Source organism: Meleagris gallopavo, chromosome 2 (assembly GCF_905368555.1).
Source record: "Meleagris gallopavo chromosome 2, MGAL_WU_HG_1.1, whole genome shotgun sequence".
Taxonomy (NCBI): Eukaryota; Metazoa; Chordata; class Aves; order Galliformes; family Phasianidae; genus Meleagris; species Meleagris gallopavo.
Window position 1 is genome coordinate 83,983,556 of NC_139405.1, and position 26,421 is coordinate 84,009,976.

Here is a 26,421-nt window from a genome sequence, read left to right on the forward strand (position 1 = left end):
AGTGACTTCCCTGGGGTCCTGCATAAACCTTGCTGTTTCACTTCTCCATTACTATAAAAAGATTATGCTTTCTTTCACCCAGTCTTACGTAACTTTTCCTTTGCAAGGTAGTTTTGAAGTACTGTGAAGTACTGTGTGTCCACATGTGCAAGTCTTGGGTTTTTCTTTGTCCTTATAAATTACATGGAAGCATGTGGAATTATAAGAAGTATTTGTTCTTGCCTGATCTAGACATAAAATCTGACAGTTATAATTACTTTCAAATTTTATCTCATGAAATGAGTTTATCTCATGACTTATGGTTTCAGCGTTTTGTGGATATTGAATTTTTTTTGTTGACTTTTTACACCATCTATATTAGTATTGAAACTATTTCATGCTTAGGTCTTGACTTTTAATACTCTTTACTATATAATTTTTTTTTCTCATGACTTTATTGCTAACACAAACAAATAATCTTTATTCACTCTTGATTTTCACTTTCCATAATTTTGCATCTTGCCCTATTCTTGCCATTGCTTTAAAGGATGTATTTGCTTATTTAAAATTGCTTATTTAAAGTTGGTTATTCTAGTACTCTTATAGTAATATATTTCAGTTGTGTGAAGACTAATAATGAATTTTGTAAAGACCAAATATAAACTTTTTGAATGCTAATGACGACTTACTTAGAAAGAGTTCAGAAGTTTTTTTCCCATACAAATACTCTGAAGAAGTAGCCTCTATCAGTAAAAAAGAAGCCTGCATTTGATATCAGAACTATGCAGAATTACAGAGATGAAAGGAGAACTATGTGGGCAAGAATTCTTCCATGTTAGTCATTCAATTGCTCTCTTTTCAAAGTGTCTAAAAAGAAAGATAACCTTTTATAAACATTAATTTTAGTAACCCCTGACAAAATCTCATTACAAAAAAAGATGCGTAAAGACAGGTTGCAGAATGTAGAATTTCTTAATACTCAGTAATATAAAGCATAGACTTTTATATCTGATAACAGTGACGGATGTAATAGCAGCTGTAATGGATATAATAGTTCAACTTGCTAGATGAGAAGAAAAAATGCTAAATGATCCAAACCGTACATTTGCTAGAACATTATTTAATGGTATTGCTGAACATCATGTGACACTCAAGATGATAAAATAGTCTCAATATAGGTATATGCTTGTTATTCAAGGATAGCGATTCTGCAAAATTGTGTTGTTGTTTTTTTTTTTTTTTAATTACTTTTTTCCCTTACAAGGAATTAGCTCCCAAGTGTGGAAATAGTGAGGAGTTAGAAATTATCTTACCTGCCTGGTTGTGGAGTAGGTAGTTAGAGTATGTCTAACTTATCTGAAGGCAGAATTGGAATTTGATAATTAAATGAAAATAAAAGAGTTTTGAGAAGACGAGCAAAATGCAGCTTCTACCCCTTTTGAGTTTAACATTCTAAGCCTCAGATCTTGCACTGTTATTAGTTGCTAGTCAATAATTCACAACCTTATGGTTTCATCTAAGGCTTTAACAGCTCTGGTCATTGCTTCACAAAGGTCATTGGGCTAAGCTCTCATGCATGGTTTACTAAGGAGGTGCAATTCTGTTGAAGGCTTGCTCAGACAATGAAGATTACCTTGAAGCAAAAGGAGAGGGAGAGCAAGAAGGCAAAGGCAAAAGCAAGTTGCTGACCAACTGGGAAGAGAAGTCATTTACTCCAGTACAGTAGATGCTTGCCATGTGTTTTTACCATAGTTAATACACAGTTTCATCAGACTGCCTATAGATTGTTTCTGCATGTACTACAGTTGTGCATATAGGACTGACTGGATGTTGCTTTATTTCGTCAGAAGCAGGTGCTATATACTGTTAAGCTTTGTACATAAATAATATTGGATCCTTCAATGGGTTTGCCCAAAAGAAAGAAAAACTGAGGAATGTCAGAAAAAGAATTCTGATGTCTTATTACATGTCAACCCTACTTTGCTGAATCTTTTTTCTCTCTCTCTCTCTCTCTCTCTTTACAAAGCTTTATCAATCTACTGCATTTAGCATGAAAACAATGTTTTTCTCTGTTTGAATTCCTAGGCTACCAAAAAGAATACAAACAGCTGAGGATAAAGGTGATCTAAATCCATTTTCAGTAATAAAGCAGATGTGAATGAAGACTCCCACATGCTAGTTGAAACAATGACTCCAAAATCAACAGTTCACATGGTAGTGTTCTTTCTTCAGCTCTGCATTGTGAAGGGGCAGATCATATGTGAGAGGCAAATAATTGCTGAATGGCGAGTGGAACCAAAACATGTTGTAATGGAGTGGACACTAAGGAAAAATATATGCACAGACTTTTATTCAGAATGCTGGAATGTGAATACAAATTCTACTAGGGAAGACAAAAATCTCAGTGTCCCTCAGATATGCCCTGTACAGCTTCAATTGGGTGATAGTCTCTTCATCTCTTCTGATCCATCATTTCAATCCTATGGTATGAATTTGTTAAATGTCTCCAAGGAAGAATTTATTAATTGCCCTAAAACTGGCTTTCTTCAAGAACAACAGATTTTTGTTTGCCAGATAAGAGGACTGCACCAAGTTGACCCTACCTGGCTTGGTGTTGGAACTCATTACTTTGTGGAGCTACATAAGAGAGGCCCACATCTGTGCAACATGGGCCTTCGTCTGAATGTAACTGTGAAGCAGCAGTTTTGTCAAGAGACTCCAAATGCACCATTGTGCTCCAAGCATGGAAGATGTTTAAGCCATGTTTGGGAAAAGCAGTATAGTTGCCACTGTTTCTCACAGTATTCTGGAAAATTCTGCCAGAAGTTTAATGTGTGCTCCACTAAACCTTGCCATAACAATGCCTCTTGTACTGAGAAATCAGAAGGCACCGGAAAGTCATATGAATGCACTTGTCCTCCAGAGTTTTCAGGTATTTTTTTCTACCTATAAATAAGTGTTATTGTCCACTAAAGAATATAAATATATATAAAGTGAGCATGTCATTAGCAATGTTTCCATACATTTTGATTGTCCATTGCACCTACTGTACATGCACAGTGCCTTTTACTGATAGTCTCTCATAGTCTCTCATCTTGGCAGTCATTCAAAGATAGCTTGTACTTGCTTACATTCTTGTGTTCATTGTAGAGGGAGAATTAAAAGATCGTGTTCATGCTTCTTTCCCACTTAAGAACATGACAGAAGTAACAGATTTTTTTTTTTTAATATGTTTGCTCAACAACAAAAAATTCTTACACAAAATAACAAATTTCTGGGAGTTAGCCCATACAAAAACAACTATTTAAAATTCTGAAAATTTAAAAATCAATGTTTTCAATAACAATAATTTATTTAATTAGGCAAAAAAAAAAAAAGAAAAACCCTATACTTACATGTTTTCCATAATTTTTACATTTTATGTTCCTTTCCAAAGAAGTTTGCTAAACATGCTTGTTTAACAAATTATTGCTATCATCAGATTAAATATTTCATGTAAGAATAATAATTTTTAAAAAATCACTGAATTTTATGTATGTAAAGCTGCAGTATTTATTTTGTACATCTAGGCAAAGGATCTAGGATATTTGTTTGCTATCAGAGTACAGTATGATTATATACATTCTTACCCAGTCATTGTCTTGATTTCATGGAAAAACAAAAGGGGATGATGTAAACACTGGATATATTTTTCCTGCATTCAGATTAATGCAGCTCAGGAAACCAGAAAGTACCAGAATTAATTATTCCTATCAAAAGAAGGATTGTTGCAACTCTGTCCGTACTTGTGGAGCAGAATTCTAGCAAATGTTCCTTCAGTGGCTGCAATTCTGTGCTCTTTCAATCGTGATGCTATGTTAGGAAACACATTTGATGAGTCAGGAATGAGTAGGTTCACAGAAAGAATTTAAAGATTATGTTAAAATAAAGTTTCACGTAATTTATTTTTACTTGCTTTTCAAATGGCATAATAGTTCAGTTACCGATGCATTTGCAAATAGATTATGCAAGTATGAATATATCAGTGATATGAGAAAAATATTTTTTTTTATAATTTAAAACTTTAAAAAGTAGCAGAAAACTAATGGCAGAAATCACTGATGCAGTATGTTTCCCATTTCTTTTGTGACTTCTGGGGGCTGCGTAAAATGCTTTGAAAGAACTTCTTCACGGTGAGGGTGACGGAGCACTGGAACAGGCTGCCCAGGGAGGTTGTGGAGTCTCCTTCTCTGGAGATATTCAAGTCTCGCCTGGACGCCTACCTGTGCGACCTGGTGTAGGGAACCTGCTTTGGCAGGGGGGTTGGTCTCGATGATCTCTAGAGGTCCCTTCCAACCCCTACAATTCTGTGATTCTGTGAAAATAGTAACGCCTAAAAAGCCTGCTACTCCTATTATTCAGACCGATTGGAATATTCATAAGTAATTAAAACTAATCATGTTTAATGCAGTCATTAAGCAACGCTCAAAATATTCTCCTAGCCTATATGGGACAGCGTTGGCTAATGCCATCACTTTGTACTGATAGTACTGGTCCAATAAATAAACTGTGTGGAACAAGAACTAGGAGATTAAACCATCAAATCATGGCGACACAAAAGCACTGGAAATAAAAGCATTTCCCATAACAAAAAGTTATTAGAAAGTGGGATAATTGCTGAATCATAAATAATGTTATAGTAACAATACAAGTAGGAAGCATATTCATTTTTTTTATGCCCGTATGCTGTAATAGCAAAACAATTGATAATTGAAATGGTAATTCTCAGAAAGATGCATAATAAGAAAAACTTAGTCAAAAATTGGACTGCATACGAAAACAGCTTTGTTTTTCATTTTTACTTTTTATGCTGGAAGAAACTGTAACCTATATTCATGTCAAAAACAAAAAACAATATCTACTCTATTAATTGCATTTGGATTTTATGTTACACGTGAATTTGTAATCATGTGGTAGATGGGGTAGATAAACATTAGTTCATATTAAAGCAACTAAACAGTTTTGTATTGTTCTTTAAAACTCCAGTAATTTTCTTTAAATATAGTGACCAATATTAGCACTAATATCTACCTATCATCTATTATTTAACATATATATTTGAAATGTTGAGAAAAAAATTAAAATATTTAATTAAGTTCAGTGTTCTTACTACTCCTTTTAAATAGGTAAAAATTGTACAGAAATAGTTGGACAATGCCAACCACATACTTGTTTCAATGGCAACTGCAGCAATGTAACTCCAAACACCTTTCTTTGTGAATGTGACAAGGGCTTTACAGGTAAGACAAAACATTTTTCTTGGTCTATAATAATGATGTGAACCTTTTCTTTACTGAAATGGCTGATTTAGGTTGTTGTACAGTTTTACATTTCCTCAGGTTTTTTAAATTTCTTGTATCAGAAAGAAATCAGACTTCTCTGTGACTATTTTAAAGGACAACAGAAGCTGTAGATACTTAATTTGCATCCATGAGGACCTTCCTCTTGTTGGCAATATAACAAGAAAAGGTTCATAATCCTCATAATCTTTCAGAATCATACACTGGTTGCCAACTACAGTTTTGCAATTCAGGATCAGTTCTTGTTGGATGATTTAGGATGTTCACAACACCAATACTCATAAATTCAATATGCTTTTAATAGATGTGCTAGAAAGATAAGATAGAAATAATTTAAAGTCAGTAATTTCTTGATCTAGTAGTGTCTCTTGATTTAAATAGAAAGAAGCTGACCAGTTTTCTTGTGATGCATTTCACAAAAAAAATGTTTTCATGAGAATAGCTTAAATTAGAAAATGTATCCATACCATCCTATTATATACACCTTTTTTTTGGAAGTTAGACTTCATATTTAAAGCTATTCATTCTTGTACTTCACAGCAGAGATTTACTGTGTTGGTATAAGAGAAGTATTAATAACAGTAGTTAAGAATAAGATAAGTATAAAGCTAGTTAGAATACTCAAGGGCAGTAAAACTTCTAAAACTGTATGTTTTATGGAATCATTAGTTATCCCTGAAAAGAAAAAGAAAAAAAAGGAAAATCATTACATTGAGATATGGAATTAAAAGTAAGGCAAAACACAGTGGACGGCAGGAAGGGAATTAGATGGAGGTAATAGGGATTCAAGTGTCAGTCTTTATTTTCTTAATAAGAGACTGAATGTTCTTGTTGACATTTTAGTTGAGTATAATTGTATTTTAAAAAACAAAATAGACATTCCTGATTATATATTTTATAACTCCATCTTATATTCTTCCCCCCTTTAGAATCACAGAATCACCAAGGTTGGAAAAGACCTACAAGATCATCCAATCCACCTGTCCACCTACCATCAATACTTCCCACTAAACCATGTCCCTCAGTTCAATATCTAAATGTTTCTCAAACAGCTCCAGGTTCAGTGACTCCACCACCTACCTGAGCAGCCTAGTCCAGCACCTGACCACTTGCTTAGAGAAGACTTTCTTCCTAACACCCAAACCTGAATCTTCTCTGGCACAACTTTGAGGCTATTCCCTCTAGTCCTATCGCTAGTTACTTGGGACAAAAGGCTGACTCCCACCTCATCACAACCTCCCTTCAGGTAGTAGTAGAGAGCAATAAGGTCTCTCCTGAGCCTCCTCTGCTCCAGACTTGACAATCTCAGCTCCCTCAGATACTCCTCATAAGACTTGTGCTCCAGACCCCTCCCTAGCTTCATTTCCCTTCTCTGGACACACTCCAGGGCCTCAATGTCTTTCTTGTAGTGAGGGGCCCAAAACTGAACACAGTAGTTGAGATGTGGCATTACCAGTACTGAGTACAGTGGGATGGTCACTTCCCTGCTCCTGCTGGCATCATTGCTTCTGATACATAAGGATGCCACTGGCCTTCTTGGCCACCTGGGCATACTGCTGGCTCATGTTCAGCAGAGCCAATACCCCAAAGTCTGGTTCCACTGCACAATCTTCCAGTCCCTCTGCCACAAGCCTGTAGCATTGCCTGGGGTTGCTGTGGCCAAAGTGCAGGACCTGGCACTTGATTTTGTTGAACTTCATCCCACTGTCCTCAGTACATCTATCCAGCCTGCCCACATTCCTTTGTAGGTCTTTCCTTCCCCCAGGCAGATCAATACTTCTTGCCAACTTAGTGTCATCCTTCCTTCACTGTATAGGGCATCACAGTCAGCCTCATTCTGTGAAAACTGAAAGTCCTTTTTTTCAAAAGAAGAAAAATCTTTCAGTAAAGTTTTTTTTTTTTTTTTTCTCATGCATGATCTATATAAAATACCTGCTTTTGTCCTTTTCACTCCCAAAACATTTCTTTTGAAATCTTTGAATCTCTACAGTTTTCACCTACTGAGGTTGAGTTGAGGTGGCAAGGAAAATTCTTAAATATAGAAACCTGAACCCACAGTGACATGAAAATAGTTCAGAGCACTCAACTCTAGAGAGGGTGGCATGGAGCTACAGTCTTCTAGGTTTCTGGTAAGAATTGAGAAGAAAAGGAAAGAAATTGTGATTTTTTGAAGTATCTCTCACTTTCTTCTCTATTAAGTTTAAATAAAATTGAGTATTTTTTCTTCCTTCTAAACAAAATAAGTACCATAGAAGGAGAAGGCAGGCCTTCAGGAACTGAGGAGGTTCTCTTTATCACTCTAGCAAGTGATAGAACAAGAAGAAAATGAGTTGTGCCTGAGAAGGTTTAGATGGATATAGGGAAGAATTTCTTCATGGACATGATAGTTAAACATTGGAACAGGCTGCTCAGGGAAGTAGTGCAGTCCCTAGCCAAATAAGTATGTAAAAGATGTACGGAAGTAGCACTAAGTGTCATGGTTTAGTGATCGGACTCCAGTAGGTCAGGATGGTGGTTGGATTTGATGATCTTGGAGATCTTTTCCAACCTAGGTAATTCTATTCTGTGAAATTGCCTCATTTTTTCCTGTTGTAATATGAATTATTTCAGTTTTAACTACTGGAAGTATGCAGTACATTGGAATACCTTACATCAGAATTGATCCACAAATATAAAACATAGTATTGCAATTATTTTCTGACAAAACATGCTTGCTTTAAGTTTACATTTCTTTCTGTGCTAGCATGTATTAGGACAATTTCAAGAATAGTTATCTAAAGAATTATAAAGATGTAAAAAGACATTTTTCTGTTGTTATTCCACTGTAACTGTATTGTTTTCTCAGTCGAGATGTGTTTTTTTTAATTACAAATTGTTTATTGAGAATGCTGTTCTAAGTAGTAGATTAAAACCTTTCATCTATGTTAGTGATTGAACTCATGCACAGAAAGCATGAACATAAAACCCACAATGTGCAAATGATGCTTAAGATCTTATAAACCTTAATAAACAAAATGCTACTGGCAATAACAGTTAGCATGATATGAAAGAAAATGCAAAATTTCTTGTCAGTGAAAATTGAGGTATGTAAATATACGTGTTCTAGCAAGTGAGATTCAATCGTGATAGATCAGAGAGGAGGACAGAGTTTTGTTGTTCCGTGCTTGTTTTATGTCACTTTTGGTGGTTTTTTTATGTGGATGTTGTTAAATTCAGTGTATTACAAAGTGACCATCTTTGTAGCTGGCCAAATTAGTGTCTTCTGTGTACATGTGCATCCATCACTGGTATACCTGTTCATCTTTGCCACTGGTTGAACATGCAAATGGGAAAGAAGCAGCTTTCATGAGAAAGGACTCCTAGGTGTCTAGGTGCATAGGACTAACTTCCCACAGATGAAAAGAGGATCCTTAGATTCTGGTCTCCAGAGAGGATGTGCTTCTTATATATCCTCTATTCTAACAAAGAGAATGTTTCAGAAACTAGCATTCTGATAGATTTTGTGATCCTGATCTGAAGATGCACTGAAAATTAATGTGTCTAATTCACAAGCTGCAGGAAATACTAGTATCTTAGCTATCTGTAATGGTAACGCTTAGGATGTTTACCATGGGCAGTGGTGGATTGAGAACAGTATTTTTCCACTTGAATATACTATGTTAATTCCAGGAAGCTTTTTACTCTATAGGTGGGAAAAAGGGAGATTTTATCACAAGAAGTGATTAAAATACAGTTCTCTATTGAACGTGAGATTGCTGCCTTTTTCCACATATTTCTATAATAGAAATCCTTTTTTTCCTGCCTCTCCCAGAGACCCTCTTAGCCTCTTTACAGTCTATGACTAGTTCCCTTCTCACCTGTCAAACAGGAGATGATGTGATTGAGAATGAGGTGATTTTGTTTGAAGCTACTTTGTTAGAGCTTCCATCATCTAGGTGCTTTAGTTTAAGATGGTCTGTTTGCTTAATCCATTAATTAAAGCCCAAGTACTTTGAAAAAGGTCATAATTATAAAAAGACTTTAGTGTCTGTGTGTGTGTGTGTGTGTGTATATATGTGGAGTGAAAAATCTATTATTAGTATAATTAGTATTTTAACAGCCACATGTTTCAATTTATCCAATGCTAGCACTCATAGTCCAAATTAATACCCAAAACCTTATTAATAATGTTCCAAATATATTATACAAGAGAAAAAACATGAAGCTACTCTTCCAAGTACCTATTTTTCACTTGGGTGTTATGCACAGCTTTCTAGTGTTCCTCTTGGTCCCAAGATCAATATATTAATCTTCTTCATGGGTGTAAGACTCAAAAGAAGTCATCAGCATTCTGAGAACTTGTAGGGAGAAGTGTAATGTCCATGCTGGAAGATTCTCTCCCATTAGTAAAGAGACCATCTTAGGCTTTTTTTACATACTTTACATATGTTCAGATGGATCCTTGCAGCACTTCAGTGCCTCAAACACAAATGACTTGTTTGTAAGGCGCTGGGATGGGGTGGAGCCAGCCTGAAGAGATACTTGCTGTACAGAATTTGGTTTTAAGTGTTCTCAGGGAATAGAGATGACAACAGGGATGCAGGAAAGTAAAGGGAAGCGGGCAATTAGAGATCAAGTCTTTTCAGGCTTAGATTATAAGGATGATGATCCTTGGTACTAAAATAATCTCAAAAAAATATTATTATTTGTATAGTAGAACTTATATAAATATCTTATAACCTTATAGCCTATAACCATGTCCAGAATAAGAGTTTGCAATTTTCACCTATCTCAAGTCTCATAAACATTTATTCCTTATTGTAAAATGCTTTCTATGCAGTTAAATCAATTTGGTTTGTATTCTTTGCCCCTTTTACAGTTTCATTTACAACTTAGTTTTAATTTTTTTTTTTTAGAAAATTTTAACTAGAAATTTCAAAATTTAGGGATTAACACTTACTCAGCATTCTTTGCTATATTTAATATAATTATTAAATATAATTATAAATAATTGTATTTAAAGTATAGTTTGTGCTTTAAATTCAGCTACAAAGTAGACATTTTGCTCCACTGCACATTCAGCATGTTCCTGTGTTCTCTGATCTGATGGTTGAGACTCAACTATTTTCCAGGTGACGTTCCTATTGCATACCAGAGATGTTATATGTCAGTCACATATGACTCAGACATGAAATTAAATTGCCTAAACTTGTACCTAAATGTGGTACAGACAATCAGCCTTACCTAATAATAAAGATATTAAAAAAAGCCTTATTGGACCGACTCCAAACAGGGAGTTAATTTATCTGATTTAGCAGAATTTTTCTTAAATGTTCTCTTCATGCATGATTCTGCTGCACACTTCAATAATGTAATTTTCAAAATGTCTTATAGTTTTTATAAAGTCTTCTGCACATTACCATGCTTTTCCTTTTATTAAGAGAAAAGCGTCATTAATTAATAAATAATATTCATGTTTTGAGTATATACTCAATATCTGATAGTGCTTTATGAGAGACAAATATAATTACACTAGGATAACATTGAACGCATATTCTTCCTGTAGTTTACTGTTAGCTACTGGAATAGCTTCAAACACTGAGGAGGTCAGTGATCCTTTGCTCACTTTATAGGTATTAGTCAACTTGCACTCAAGTTTTCTTATTATTAAAATTTATGTCAGGGCAAATTCTATTGATCTTTCCAAAGCTTAATGTAAGTCAAGACCCTGGAGAGTAAATTGTACATTTCATTGACACTCTAATCCAACCTGTCAACTAGGAAGCATTTAACGAAGTGAATTATAGCTATATATATATTTTTTTTTTAAAAAAGGAATGATTACTGAAAATGAGATGAATAAAAATATGTATTTCTACAGTTAGAGAACTTGACATATTATAAAAAAAAGTGACACTGTCAACACCAAAAGAAGTCTAAAATAGATGACAGTGTGCTAACACTTTTGGATTGTGTACAGATTTTAAGTATAGTGGTTATAAAATTCACTGGGGATGTGTACTTCAGCTGTGATGAAGTGAACAGTTTGGCCAATGAAAATGTAGAGTACAATATTAGGAATGACTGAACTCAGAAAATGTATTTTTCCTCATCAGTTCTATTCAGCTTTGTGAAAGCACGCTGTTTGTTGATAGTACAGGCAGTGTCACATTAAAAATTTGGTTAAAAATATTTATTTTTTATTATTTTATTATTTATTTATTATGTGGTTTGAGACCCCTTGATAACCCTGGTGATATGAAGCTGGGAAAGAGATTGTCTGACACAACAGAAGTCTGTGCTGCAATTCAGCAACTCCTGAAGTGGCTAAAGAGTTGAATGGAGAGGTACATCATAAGGTTCAACAAGGGCAGTTGTAGAGTCCAAGAGCTGGAGTGAAATAACCTCATGCATCAGTATAGGATAGGGGATGACCTACTGGAAAGGAGCACTGCAGTAAAAGACCTAGGTGTCTTGTAGACACCAGATTGTCTGTGAGCCAGTAGTGTGCCCTAGTGGCCAAGAAAGCCAATGGTATCTTGGGATGCATTAAGAAGAGCGTGGCCACCAGGTTGGGGGAGGTGAATCCTCCTCCTCTGCTTTGTCTCGGTGAGGCCACATCTGAAGTACTGTGTACAGTTCTGGGCTCCTCAGTTCAGGAAAAATAGGAATTTCTAGAGGTGGTCTAGCAGAGCGCCACAAAGATGCCTGAAGCATCTCCCCTATGAGAAAAGGCTAAGAGACCTGAGAAGACTGAGAGGGAATCTCATCAACACTTATAAATATTTGAAGGATAGAAATCAAGTGGTTGAGTCAGGCTGTTCCCAGCAGTGCCTAGCAACAGAACAAGTGGCAACAGGCACAAACTGGAACACAGGAAGTTCCATATGAATACTTCAAGAAAAGAATAGAGTTTATACAAGTGATATAAGTGCATATGCATATGCAATTGTATGACTAGACCCAGTTGCATTCTCTCCTAAGTGATTTGCTGGATCAGGGCCATAAGCTATTTCACACTTCCTTAAAATTTTATGGCTGATGTTACAGTTGGGAGAGTAAGATTGTTATCAAAAAGAAAAAAGACAAAAAATAATAACTTTGAGATTAAAAAAAAAAAAAAAAAAGGGAGAGAGAGTAATTGAATGCATTACTGTGTGGCCTAAAGTGACTTCTGCTAAGTTTCAGTCAGTAGATTATATTACTAGCTTGTTCTAAACTGATACATTTGAAAAAAGTTGAAAACTGAGATTTCTTATGAAATAACTCTTATTAAAAACTAACCAACAATAAAAATAGCAATAGTCCTAATGCTGCATTTTACTGAGATGTCAAGTATTACTGTAGAATTACTTTTTTTTTCTTTTCTATACTTTGCTGAATATTTTAATAAAGTCTTGTACATTATGATCTAAATATCTAACCACTAAGATCTAAACATCCATAAGTTACAATGAAGAAATGTATGTATTTTCTCTATGTGCTGATAGCTTTTCTAGTTGCCTGTTTACAAAAAGTAAAAGACCTAAAATAAATTAGAAGTTGCATTTTTATATATGGATAGTGAAATAAAGGAAACTAGAGAAAAAATATATTTTCTCATTGCTGTTCAGTTAAATATGTTTTACACCAAACTTAATTTCATCAGCAATATAATTTAGGTTAAAGTATATGAAGTTGATATTAATTTTATTTCAGACAAAAAAATAACATATAAAGACAACTATGTAAAGTGTCTCTTTCAAAACTATGCTTTCCATGTGCTATAAAAAATAGTCTGTAGCATCACGGATATAATTTTTTATAAATGCATTATAAAGGAAAAAAAAAAATTCAAAACCCAGCTTTGGTTACAGAATCACTGAACAAATACAGGACATCAAATATCAGATTAACTATTTTTGATTAACTGTTGTTTGATAGGGCTCATCTTAAGTCTTTAGAGAATTTGTATAAACCATGTGAATTTTTATAATCTCATAGAAAGGCCTTAGTTGAAAAGGACCTCAAAGATGATTTAGTTTCAGACTCCCTGTCATAGGCAGGGTCACCAACCAAGGCGCCAGCCAGACCAGGCTGCCCAGAGATGCATCCAGCCTTGTCTTGAATGCATTCAGGGACAAGGGCATCCACAGCCTAGGTGGACAACCTGTTCTCATCTTAACTGTAGTTGTTTATTCAAAGTCTCTATAGAGAGATTTGTCTTACGTTGAATGAAGGAAAGGCAAATTCAGCAGAAAAGTGAAAATTTTGGAGAAAAACTGAAACTTAATTTTTAGTTATAAATCACTTAAAGTATATGATCAACTTTTATCTCATTGTAATTTAGAATTTTTTAAGTGGTGGATTATAGCTTCAGTGTTCCAGCATTTCTGTACTTCCATCCAAAGGTAGCATGCGTACTAATGCATAGCAATGCATTCTTTTCTTTTATTTTCTCAGTCCCATTGTTCTCTTCAAATACCAAACAGGGCTGTTCATAGCAATTTTTTTTTTTTTTTTTACAAATCTCTGTTCATTTGAATCTGAATGCAATTGTAGTTCACTTTCTATTTAAGACAGTTATGGTAGGAAATGCAAAAATGTATATCTAATTGTAATTCCTAGCATATAATCATAAGTCTTCTCTAAATATCAATCTTAGAACCCATTATTTCTATTCAGAGAAGCTTGGAGACCAAGGGAGAACAGGGGTGTGTGGGCTGAAAGTAGAATTCTTGTTTGTATTCTCCTCAAGTACTTGATATAATTGCTCTGAATAGAGAGAAAAATGAACCCAATATTGTAGGAACTAGTGTCTACAGTAGTTTTTATTTCAGCAATAAACACATAATATTGTGACAGTAGGAATAATAGAAGGTGCTCTGAGGCACTGTTGGAGTGTACCTACAGTTTACAAAATCCATGAGAGAATAAAGATGCAAGCAGTATCTAAGAACCTGGATATTTCAGCCAGACTCTCTCATCTGTTTTTGACTGAATAATGGACTGAAAATACTAATGACTTAAGAAGTAACGTGAGGCAATATTGATACCAAAAGCATTTGACAGTTAACTTATAAATGATGAAGATTGAAATAAGTCCTAAAGAGTGGTTTAGTAATGATACGGTCACTGTCCTACTGATCCTAAACTGCACTAATGAATCATAATGAAATCATAAAAAATGGTAAACCCTTGCAATGCAACAACCAATTCATATTTCAGGAAGCCATACTCATGACTAGATTAGACAAGCATCTGTTACCATCAAAAGACAAGATGAGGGAACCTAATTTTATGGTTAATAATTAGCTCCAGCTTTAAACAAACAAACAACAGAAAAATTGCATAGTTTAAAAGTAATTGAAACTTATTCCTCAAGAATGGACGTTACTTGTTACAATCACTGATGAGTGACTTACATTTAATGGTATGTAATACAGAAGTTATAAAAGGTGCTGGCATGTATGCGTATGTGATGTAGGAAGCCTGTTATTTTGTTTTATAGGCAGATGTCTGTGAGATAAAATGTAGTGCATATTTCTTGGATGTTATCAAATGAAGGAAAAGAGGCAAAGAAAGGAGAGAGGGAAAGAAGTTGAATGAGGAAGCAAGAGAATGGAGTGAAGGAAAAAGGAAAATAGAAGGGAAGCAGGCAGGTAGGAAAAGATTAGACAGTTTCTCAGAGGTCTCACTGACATTAAAGCTGACTACAAGCTGACATACCCATCAGCTCATTAGAACGCTTCATTGTTCACTTTGTCATGCTGTAATATCTCAAGATTTTTATAATGAGGTGCCTTTTTGCAATCCTCTTTACTCCTATGTTCCTGAAAAATCCACTGTCTCAGTCAGACATGTGACTTATAACAACTGCTGATGATCTCAGTATTTTAGTTTCATTATGATTTCAGGGCATTATACATCTGATTAGTTAATTTCCTATCTCTGTATTTCACTGGCAAATTACTCTGTATCAAGTGCATTTGAGAGCAAAAAAATGACTTTCTCAAAAGGGGTAAAATAGATTTAATATGTCTAATACAGTCAGGTACATTTACTGCTTTGTGCTTTAAATCACCTAAAAATCTCATGCCATTTTTCTGTGTGTCTTCTTTTGCATCTAGGTAGTGTAGGTTGGGTCTTTTTTTTTTTTTTTTTTTTTTTCTTTTTTCAACTTAGAAGGTAAATTACCTGGGCTGAAAGAGGTTTTCTTTTGATGTTGATGATGTACTTTTGGCTGAACTACGTATCTAAATTCTATTTTTCAACAACCAATTGCAAATAGTTTTGTCAGTGTGATTTGAAAGAGGCAGAAGTAGGTAATGCCCATGCTATGTAATATATTGCCATATGTTTTTAAAAGCAAGAAATATTTAATACCCTAGTACCATTGATGACCATATAATTAACGCTTATCAAAATAGTCTTCTGAAAAATAGATCTACTTGAAGAAACCATACATAATGTTTATGTATTAAATTTAGACTTTTCAAAATAACAGCATCTGTAAAGTGCTAAAATAAGTACTAGTGTGTAAACAATACAAACATAACTGACTGACAATGCCAGGCATAAATCATTATCTTCTGTTATTATTTCCATATTGTTCCTAATGTGGTCAGTATCACATTATTGTAGAAAACATTAAATGAATATTTATAAAAGGTTTTAAAACTAGCAGATGACACATTGCTTCATTGCTTGGGCAAGCAATAGAGAAGTGTGAATGGATGAAGTGAAGATGGGCCTGCAAAAATGAAGAGGAAGGATGTTTTATTGTTTATCTTAGTTTCTCATTACCAAACTCAGTTTTAGCTGCTAATAAACTAAATTAATTTTCCCTATGTTGAATCTAGTTTGCGCATAATACTAGTGGCAAGCAACCTGCTGGTCTTTACCTCAATTCATGAGCTTTCTTATTCCTATTTCTGCTTCTTTCCTGTTGAGAAGGGGGATTGAGCAAGCATCTGGATGAGCATTTGGCCATTAGGCAAGGTTAAACCACTCCAGTATTTTTTTCATGTGTTCTTAAAGATTTCCAAAGACAGAAGCTTCATAATCTCCCAAGCCTTTATCTTCTATCACCATTCTCATTAACAGTTTTTCAAACAGGTAATTTAAATCTTTTTTTTTTTTTTTTTTTGCAAAATTATGTTTGATGATCTAATCCTAGCAAACAGAGAAGTCTTTCCTGTCTGCAACTGTCTTTCATGTACCTGAAGATGGTTATGCCTCTCTTCAGTCATATCTTCCTTAGCTTAGCGTATTTTAAAGGTTTCTTCTCCAGAAGAGTGGTCAGGCACCAGAATGAGCTGCCCAGGGAGGATGATGAGTCAATGTTCCTGGAAGTGTTCAAGAAATGTTTAGATGTTGTACTGAGGGACAGGTCTTGGTAGGAAAATATTGGTGGAAGGTGGATGGGTGGGCTGGATGATCTTGGAGGTCTTTTCCAACCTTGGTGATTCTACGATTCTGTGATTCCAAATGTTCCAATCTCTATGCTGTCTTCTAGGTGCTTTTACTGTACTGCATTCACGCACTTTAACAAGTTTCCAAGCTAAGTTGTTGATGTCCTATACCTCTCAGAGATTGAAAGGCATTTGGATAATACTCTCATTTATGTGCTTTAACTTTTACGTAGCCCTGAACTGGTCAGGGATTTGAACTTCATGATGTACGTAGATCTCTTCCAACTGAACAAGTCTAGTCTATATTCTGTACAGTGTTCTGGAGAAAAAGGACATGAGTAAAACAATGTTAAAGTGGAGTTGAGGGTAAAGAAAATAATTTTGAACATTAATTCATTTTAGTTCATTCAGATGAATGAAATGTCATCAATATGTTTTTATGAAGTAGCCACTTCTGTAGAATACTTTTAAAGGAAAGATATATGCTGCTTCTCTTACAGCTACAAAGCATGATGCTTAAATAATCTTCATTAAAAGAAGAATATATGAAGCAAGACAAAACAGCAGAAGCATTTCTGCTTCTTTCCAAAGACCAAAACAGAGAATAAAATGGTTTTTTTTTTGTTTTGTTTTGCTGTTTTTGTTCTACCTGTACTGCCATTCACTTTCAGAGTTATAAATTACACTTGCTGAAGCAAAAAAACACACAAGGGGATATGTAAACTTAAATATAGGAAGCATGCAAAAAGCTGGCAAATTGTGACTAAAGGAATGCTAAAAATAATAGTAATCCTAGGAAGAGGAAAAATGCTGCAGGAAATAATAACATCGAAATATCATTGCTGAAGCTCAAAAGTCACTCAACAAGATGCTGCAGGTGCTAAGGCTACAGCTCAGCTGCCACACACCTGTGCTTATTTACTGGATAAATTTGCAGTGAAATTATGTATGTGTAAGTGACTTGTATAGTATGCATATTACTGATGAATTGTAGTATTGTAAACAGCACATACCAACCAAAAGCGATTAACCAAAAAGAGGTTTAATGAAAGGAAATTCTTAGTAACAATAAAAATATACATGATGATAGAAATCATAGTATGTGTCCAGTTACCTATTCACAAAAATGAGTGTTACTATGATGAACCATTTCAAATCCACAGTAATTACTGCAGTTCCTCATTGGAAAATGAACAATTGCCACCTTGCCAAATATCGTAAATATCTGATGGAAATATCTGTATCAGTCAAAGAACATATTCATCTGTAGATGTTCAAAAGAACTGTGGTTTGCAAATCTACATCATACAACTGTCTAAAAAGGTGACTACATTTGGAAATTATTCTTGAGGAAGTGGGTTGTGCAAATATGCATGAGACAGGAGCAGCAATGACTTAATATAAACCCACTAATGACTTGAATGCAGAAGTAAAGACATAGTAATGAAATTTGCTAAAGACTCCAGTTAGAATGCTCTGTCAATAAAAAGGAGAATTAGAAAAAGTTTTACAAGATTTGAGTGACCTTCAAAACTGGAGTAAGAGAAGCATTAAATATTATACTCTTAAGGAGTAAAACTAAAAAAAAACTTGTTAAAATGCAAGCTCATTACTAGATGGAGAGGAAGATGTAGGTATTTGATCCAGACAACTTTTGACTATCTCCCAAGTGATCAAGAAAGGATTACCAAGAATGGCCTCACAATGATATCTGCCAGCTTCCAGAGCTCATGGGTGCATCCCATCAGACCTTTAGTCTATGTCCAGTTTAAGCATTCCCTGAGCTATTCCTCTTATATCCTGGCCTCCAGAGCCTAGGACTGTTTGTAAAGACTGAGATAAAAAGGCCTTCAGTACATAAGCATCTTGTGTCACCAAGTCTGTAACTTATTAATCAGTGGGCCTATACTTTGCCTGGTCTTCATTTTGTTACAGATGCACTTGTAGAAGTCCTTATTGAGTTTGACACCCTTGTCCAGATTCAATTGTAGCTGGATTTGGGTTTTCCAGATTGAGTCTTTATATGTTTGGGCAGTATCTCCATAATTCTCCCAGGTTATCTGGCTCTGTTTCCATTTTCTTTATGTTTCATTTCTGTGCTTGAGCTTGGTCAGGAGCAAATTGTTAATCTATGCAGGACATCCAGCATTTCTGCCTGACTTCCTGGTCATTAGAATAGACCACTCTTGAGCTTGAAGGACAGGATGTTTTAATATTCACCAGTCTTCCCTGACCCCTCTTCCCTCCAGGGCTATATCTCAATGGACTCTTCCAAACAGATAGTTGAAGAAGCCAAATCTGTGCTCCTGAAATCCATTTTTTTTTTTTGATCTCTCCTCTTTGGTTCCTGATCTCCATCACTGCATGGGTATGCTGCAGCCAAAGCTGCCTTTTTACCTTCACATTTCCAGCAAGCCCATCCTTGTTTGTGAATAATGGCTCAATGTCCAGATGGAGATCAGTGAGGAATGGTGTCCCTCAGGGGTCAATACCAGGTATGGTGGTCTTTAACATCTTCATTAATGATATTGACAGTGGGATGTAGTGCACCCTCAGCAAGTTTTCAAATGACACCAAGCTGTGTGATGTGGTTGACATGTCTGAGGGGTGGGATGAAGTGAGCCCAGGTGAACCTCATGAGGTTCAACAAACCCAAGTGCAAGTTCTTGCATCTGGGTTGTGACAACCTCTGCTATCAGAACAAATGGGGATGAAAGGATTGAGCACAGCCCTGCCAACTAGGACTTGGGGGTATTGGTGGATGGGAAGTTGGACACAAGCAAGCAGTGTGCCTTCACAGCCCAGAAAGCCAACAGTATTCTGGTCTGTATCTAAAGAAGCATGGTCAGCAAGTCAATTACAGTGTCATCCACACGGTTCTGCTCTTCAGTCCTTAACTAAAAGCTCTCAGTTCTCTGCATCAACTCCCCTGGCAGATCTCTGTGCTTTCTATATAGAAAATATCCCCCCCTTCTGTCTTCCTTGTACTTCCGTATAACCCTTTAGAAGAACTTCAGTCATGGGAGCCATCCCAACAAATTTTTGTCAGAACAGCAAAATCATAGCCCTGCAGCTATGATTTTGATTCTCAAGCTCTCAAATTCCTCATGTTACATATCGTGCGGTGTGCATTAGTGTACAGGCACTTCAGAGAGGCACCCCTGCATATTGATTTCCCATAATGACACTAGAGTTTGTTTTATTTTTCAGTGTTGCTTTGTTGGCACTTCCTTGCTTACAAGACAAAACACCAGAGGTAATCCCACTTAAGCTCTGCTTGATGATTTTCTGTTCATATCACTCCAGGCCCTGTACTTGTCAACCCTGTCCATAACTCCCTCACAGACTACCTGGTAACTTTGTTCCTCCTCTTTTGCTTCTAGTGTAAAATTCTCCTTGTTAAGTCAGCTAGCCTACTGATTATGCCTTTGCCCTGCTTAGTCAGATGGATTCCATCTCTTCAAATATAGTGCTTGTTCATTTTTATGAAAGCAATTATATGCCGTAGTGCTTTTAAAAGGGCATGGGACTCTACAGTCCAAAGAAGTATTTTTAATTTGTTTATTCCCTTAAAGTAAGTATAATCTGTTTTTATCAGCAGAAGGTTATTAGTGACCTGCCTTCACAGCAACTAAACAATTGACATTGAACTAGCAATCCTGGATTGATACAGACTTTTTTATTCAGTTTAGAACTTCCAAAGTAAATATTTTCCACCAACTAGCATTGTATTTTGGGCATAATATGTTCCATGATAATATCATATAGTATTCTCATTCAGTTCATTTAATATCATTTCCCATGAGTCCTAAACGGAAAATAGGAAATGGCAGTTAAAATGATTGAAAGAGGAAGAAATGCTGGAAAAAAAAAAACAAAAACAACAAACATTATTTAACTTAAGAATATTGTAATCTGTAATCAGATCTGAGTAAATCAAAGAACTAGTTAGCATCGTACAATAAACTAAAGATTATGTAAGACTTTCTTAATATTTATTAAAGGACTACAAAATAAATAAAGTTTCTTCATAAAAGTATAAGAGGAAGAAATGAAGAACAATAGAAGACTAACTTGATAATACAGTTGTTATGGCAACCATAAGAAGTAATAGCTGCACTATCACAGCTGATTTGTACTCAGTAGTAAAACGAGTAAGCAAGAAAGAGCCTGTATTATGTCTGAGATTAAATGAGGTTAGTTATTACCTATCTACTCTATGCCACAGAAAACAACATACCAGCATACAGATGATAATGACGTAAATATTTTCTTTGTATGAAAATATTATTACCCATGGCTTCATCCCCACAAATTAATCTTTTTCTGGCTTTCCCATAGTAGGTCAGATTTATGAAGCCAGCATGAGGGTATATCAACATCCACAGAGATATGGTAGTATTTACATTTGCTAAACTATGATTGCAGTGTGTCTGTCACTGTTGTTTTTTTTTGTTTTTGTTTTTTTTTCCAGAATTTTAAAGATGTCTCTAAAATAAAAAATAGAATCAGTCTACAAAAATTTTGTTGCCAAAAAATTAGATAGTTTGATCTACATTTCATCTCAACAGCTCCTATAAATTCTACTCATCCTGAATAAAACAAGCTTGTTTTTTGGTTCTTTTTGTTTGCTTTTCTCCAAAGTTCTGCAGTGCCAGGCTTCCATCAAAATACCCAAAATACCAAACTGTCTTCTGTGTTTAAACATATGGATTTTCCAGGAATGTCTTCACAGAGTCACTACTAGCTCAGTATATGAAGATTGGGTTTTGTGGCTTCTTCATGAGAAATGAGTCCCATTTTTGTAGTCACAGAAGTTTATAGTACTGATGTGTAGTTGATTAGTACCATAAATGCCCTAAAAAGGATTATTTATTTTTCACTGTAGTTAATTTGAATGCTGTCCTTTTTCTGTATGGTTTGAAAGATTTTTCTTGAAGGCCTTGTATCATATCAATGCAGATTCTGTGACTCAGCAAATTCCACCTTTAGATTTCCATATTGCAGTGATACTGCTGCCACTCCACTAAGTATTTATCTTGAGAGTGTCCATTTAATGTTTCATCAAACTCTTTTTCAGCCATTTAATCTTTATTATTTCAGCAGTGGAAAGAGATTTGAGTAATTTGTTATCTGATATACAGATGCCTGGACCTATGCATTCATGCCTAAAGAGGCATATAACTGTGCTGCTGATCTCAATATTTAAACTATATTCTGTCATTTTATATCAGTAAAACCATTCATACAGTCTCATGTGGAAAGTATTGAGATGTTCATTCAGATGACTGCAAGTTTCTAACTTTTGTACCTTACTTAAAAATGGTTTTGAAAAATGAGTGGAACACATTAATTCAATTTTTATTTTTATTTTTTTAATCCAAGTTTGAGTTTTTAATATTCCAAAACTGAACTCGATTTCACTGTCATCCGTGTACATTTTATCAGTTATATTACCAGGCTAGAGATATTCTCTCACAGATTTTTCAGTGCCTCATTTTCAGTGCACAGGTCTAAATGACATTTCAGCATCTTCTAACTTTCCTGTATTGTGAAACGGAACCAGGACCTTAATTTCCTTTATGCTGATGTACATATTTAATCACTTTGATGTACATATTTAATCACTTGATCCTATGATCAAAGTAGTTAATGATTATCATGACACACATCCTAATATGTGCATAATTATTGACAAAGAGTAATTATGGTACCGAAAATATGGTGCAGTGATTATATAAATTTTGATTTAGAACAAAATCCATGTCATAAAGATAATGACAAGTATGGATTTTTTAATGCCTCCTAAGTACAACCTGTATATTTTACAGTAGCACAAAAGCATTAACTATTGTACTACAACTGTTTTTGACAATGAAAGACCTAAGCAGTCCACCTTAATCAAGGACCTGTGCCATTTGCCACCATAAATTACAAGAAATACACTCAAAAACTTGTCTGAATAATGACTTATTTTTCTGAAGCCACTGCAGAATCTGATGGTACTACACTAATAAATAGCATTTTTCTTAAACATTCTGTGTTGCAAGGAATCACATCAGCTTGTTCAGAAATAGAACTGATATGCTAGAAGGAGTTTATTAAATCATCACTATCAACTGATATTATTCTTATAATTTTTCTTCCACTGAGAGAATCAATATGGCAGTTATCATGCATGAGAGGTAATGTTCCTCACTCTCTTCATGTAGAGTGAGAACTTGACTTTCTCTTATGAATAAAATCTCCTTCTTTACATGCCGTCAATCATAGACACTGTCTTTCTGTCTCACTAGTACCCCCTATACCTGTTTATTTTAGAGGGAGTACCATGAATTTCTGTTGAATTGCTTTATTTTATCTGTTTGGTAGTCTTAAGTATATCACAAAGAGGGTACTGCTGCTTTGTGATGGGCAGCTTAAATTTCATTTAGCATTTTGTCTGAAATGACAGATGAATGATTTAATCATGTTGAATTCTTTACTTTGCACTAGTGATTCAGGACTTGTCTTTCATCAGCTGACTGAATTTAATTATCTCCACTGAAATGTTGTGTATTTGCACCGTCATAGGGGATATACCTCATTGTAAAGATATTTGACATGATACTGTTTTGAATTTTGTTGACACTTATGCTTTGCCTCATTAGAATTTTAAATTCTTTCTTGTTTGCCTCTTTTTACAGTGTACTGATGAAATCACTTTTTATGGGAAAAAAAGTAACAGCAAACAAACCACTTCTCATATTTTTCACTGACAAAGCAGAGAACTTTTTCTAAGCCACTGCATGCTGCCTGAGATACTTGTATTCTGACTGATAAAAGTCAAGGAAACATAACATTAAAGACTTCCCAGTATTGTCTGCTCTATTTCTCTTCTCCATTACAGGATAATGTATTCCTGCATCTTTCCTTATGGAAAGGTATATTTTACTTTTTTAGACCACAATGTTTTTAGAAGGTTGGTACCATATAATTCCTAGTCATTGTCTGCCTTGACTTTTCTTTAGTGTTTTTTATCATGAAGGTATTTTGCACCAGAAAATGCTGGTCTGTTTTGACCCTAGTAAGAAAGAGATTCAGACTGTGTAGTGTTAAATGATAATTTAAAATTCCTCTAGAATTCCTAGAGAAAAGAAGGAGACTTTATAGTAGCCTTCCAGTACTTACAGGGAAAGGGACTTATTTAACATGGAAGTTAATGATAAGACAAGGGGCAATGACATCGAACTAGAAGAGGGGAGATTTAGATCAGATATTGAGACACTGTAACAAATTTTCTCCAGAAGCTGTGGATGCCCCATTCCTGGAGTTTTTTAAGACCAGGTTGGATCAGGCTTTGGGCAACCTGGTCTAGCAAGAGGTGTCCCTGCCCATGGCGGGAGGTTAGGAACTAGATGATATTCAAGATCCCTTCCAACATGAACTATTCTGTGAGTTGGTATCAGTTACCACCTGAAATTGTTGTTTACTACTTTTCCTCTCTAAATCTATACCGATACAGTCCTTTCTGTAAGCTTCACAAATTTTGATTGTATGTTAACCTTTCCTATATAGGGAGTTAAGAGTTTGTTGTTTCATGTCATTCATTGCCCTCATAAAATTGTAAATATAACATTTTATGACCTGTGTTTTTCCGTCATACTGAATGTGTTGCCAATAGAGTAACACAGTAACAAGCTTGCTCTTTGGAACACCAACTGTTAGCTCACTAGGTCTTTACGTAGTGAATTCATTTGTGAATAATTGCATATTGTTGTTTTCCTTCATTCGTTCTGCCAAACCAGGCAGCTTCAAAGTCTTCCAGCTGAGATTTGCTGGCGAAGCATTTCTAAATTCCAACTATGACATCTGCCTATCACTTTTGTTATTGCACTTTGCACTGCAGGAGTTGATATAATCAAAAATAAAAGGACAGGTGTGGTATTGTTTTTGAGTACATATCCAAATTATGTGACCATAGCAAGAAATCTGTGCAATCTCATTCCTATTTTCCTGTATGTTAATTATATATTGACATATCCAGTTGAAAAAAAAATATGACAGTAATGTGTAAATTGTTTGAATATGGTCAATGAATAATATTTTATTTAATGCTTGATAGTAGAAAAAGTGTAAACTTCTACGTATTTGGGTTATTTTAAATCTGCTTTCTGTGTCCACCACTCAGAACTGCAGCAGTGCCACATAGGAAAAAGGGCAATTTTCAAGCCCTTAGAGCTTTAGAAAATATCACTGCTGCCTTAATTTCTATTCAAAATCATGCCAGTGCCCAAAATTAAAAAATTAAAGTAAAAAATATTTTACAGAAAATAGTTTTTTATATGTATGTATGTATGTATGTATGTATACAGTAAGTTTTTCCTTTTATACAAGTTATTTTTTTCAGCAGAAAGAAATCAGTGATTTGCATTTTGAATGTGATGGTCTAAAACCAAGAAACTCTTTTCTGAATACTGTTATTTAAGCAGATATTGCATAGATTAATTTTCTTACTTAATTATAAAATTCTGCACATGATCCACAGGATTGCATATTACGTTTCTGAAGTATTTTGAAATCTATATTCCATAGCAAAAAGCTGTTCTTCATACATCTTAACAATTTGTGATTATAGACTCTGAGTTGTATCAAACTCAGTTTTCAGTGTGACCAACATGATTTTATGGATGTATTTCAGTGATCATTTACAAAAGATTTAAACCCCCGAGTCAAACATCATTCCATAAATGAATTCACATTAAGAACTGTAAGAAAAATGTTTTGAATAGACTGAATTGCAGTTGCAAGATTTCTATAGCTTTATTGGCTAAGAGGAACGAATCACTTAAACTTGCATTTAGTTTTATGTAAAAGAAGTAGCCAATCTGCATATATTACTTTACTTCAGTTTAAAGTGTATTTTTGTATTTTGTGATTGAATTATTTAAAACAAATTAAACTTAATTATAATCATTAAATAATCATTAAATACTTTTTGAAACAGTGAAGCTTCTGAAATATAGTGACGTGTTCTGTAATTGTATGTCTATATATTTTCTGAATATTTGAATTTTAAATGCAAGACAAAGTTTTGTGAACCAAACATACAAACATTCTGCAATAAGTTTTAATGAAAGTGATACGGTCTACACAAAAAGTGACTAAGTCTCAGTTTTATTAAAATTATCTGTGATTGCCTGTAACTGTAGCCTCTTATGATGTGGTGTGACTTTATTATCAATATGTAAGTCTTTCTCTAATCATGTATAATATATTGAGCTTTTCTGGTAATATCCTCACTGAAAATGCGTATAAAGCATCAGAGCAAGAAAAGTACAGATAAGCTGCTGTCTTAGTCTGCTACTTTAATTAGAAGTGAATAAATATCATTAGCTCCATTATCCCAGTTACATCACTGAAGATGGGCAGTAAATACATTAGATATGGGCAGCTCTACCCTAAATATGCCATCTGTGTATTAGGCAAACAAAGAAGACAGAAAAATCAGTGCCTGTAGAATGTGATTGCCTTGAGGGATAGGCAGTAGCTGTTTAGAAGGTATTTTACCACAGTTCTGTACAGAGACAAAACCTAGTTACCAATTGATGCTGAAGTTTTCATGAGACCTAGGATTCAGATCACATGATCTTCAATATCCAGGCTTCCATATACACAAAATAAATCTTCCAGGCTTGGGTGGTTTATCCCTGTGAGTTGCCTGTATAAGAACTGACCACTGTACCTTCAGG

At 34.8% G+C, this 26,421-nt stretch overlaps 1 protein-coding gene across 1 annotated transcript in view; it reads left to right on the top strand.

Annotated features, from left to right (window-relative positions):
• The first annotated feature begins 2,151 nt into the window (after positions 1-2,151).
• The window catches only part of EYS (EGF-like photoreceptor maintenance factor), a 765,389-nt gene continuing 741,119 nt past the window's right edge, over positions 2,152-26,421 (top strand). Inside the window, exons 1-2 of the mRNA XM_085217834.1 lie at positions 2,152-2,911; positions 5,145-5,258. Coding sequence (XP_085073960.1) covers positions 2,152-2,911; positions 5,145-5,258 — 874 coding nt within the window. The remainder of the gene's footprint in view (positions 2,912-5,144; positions 5,259-26,421) is intronic.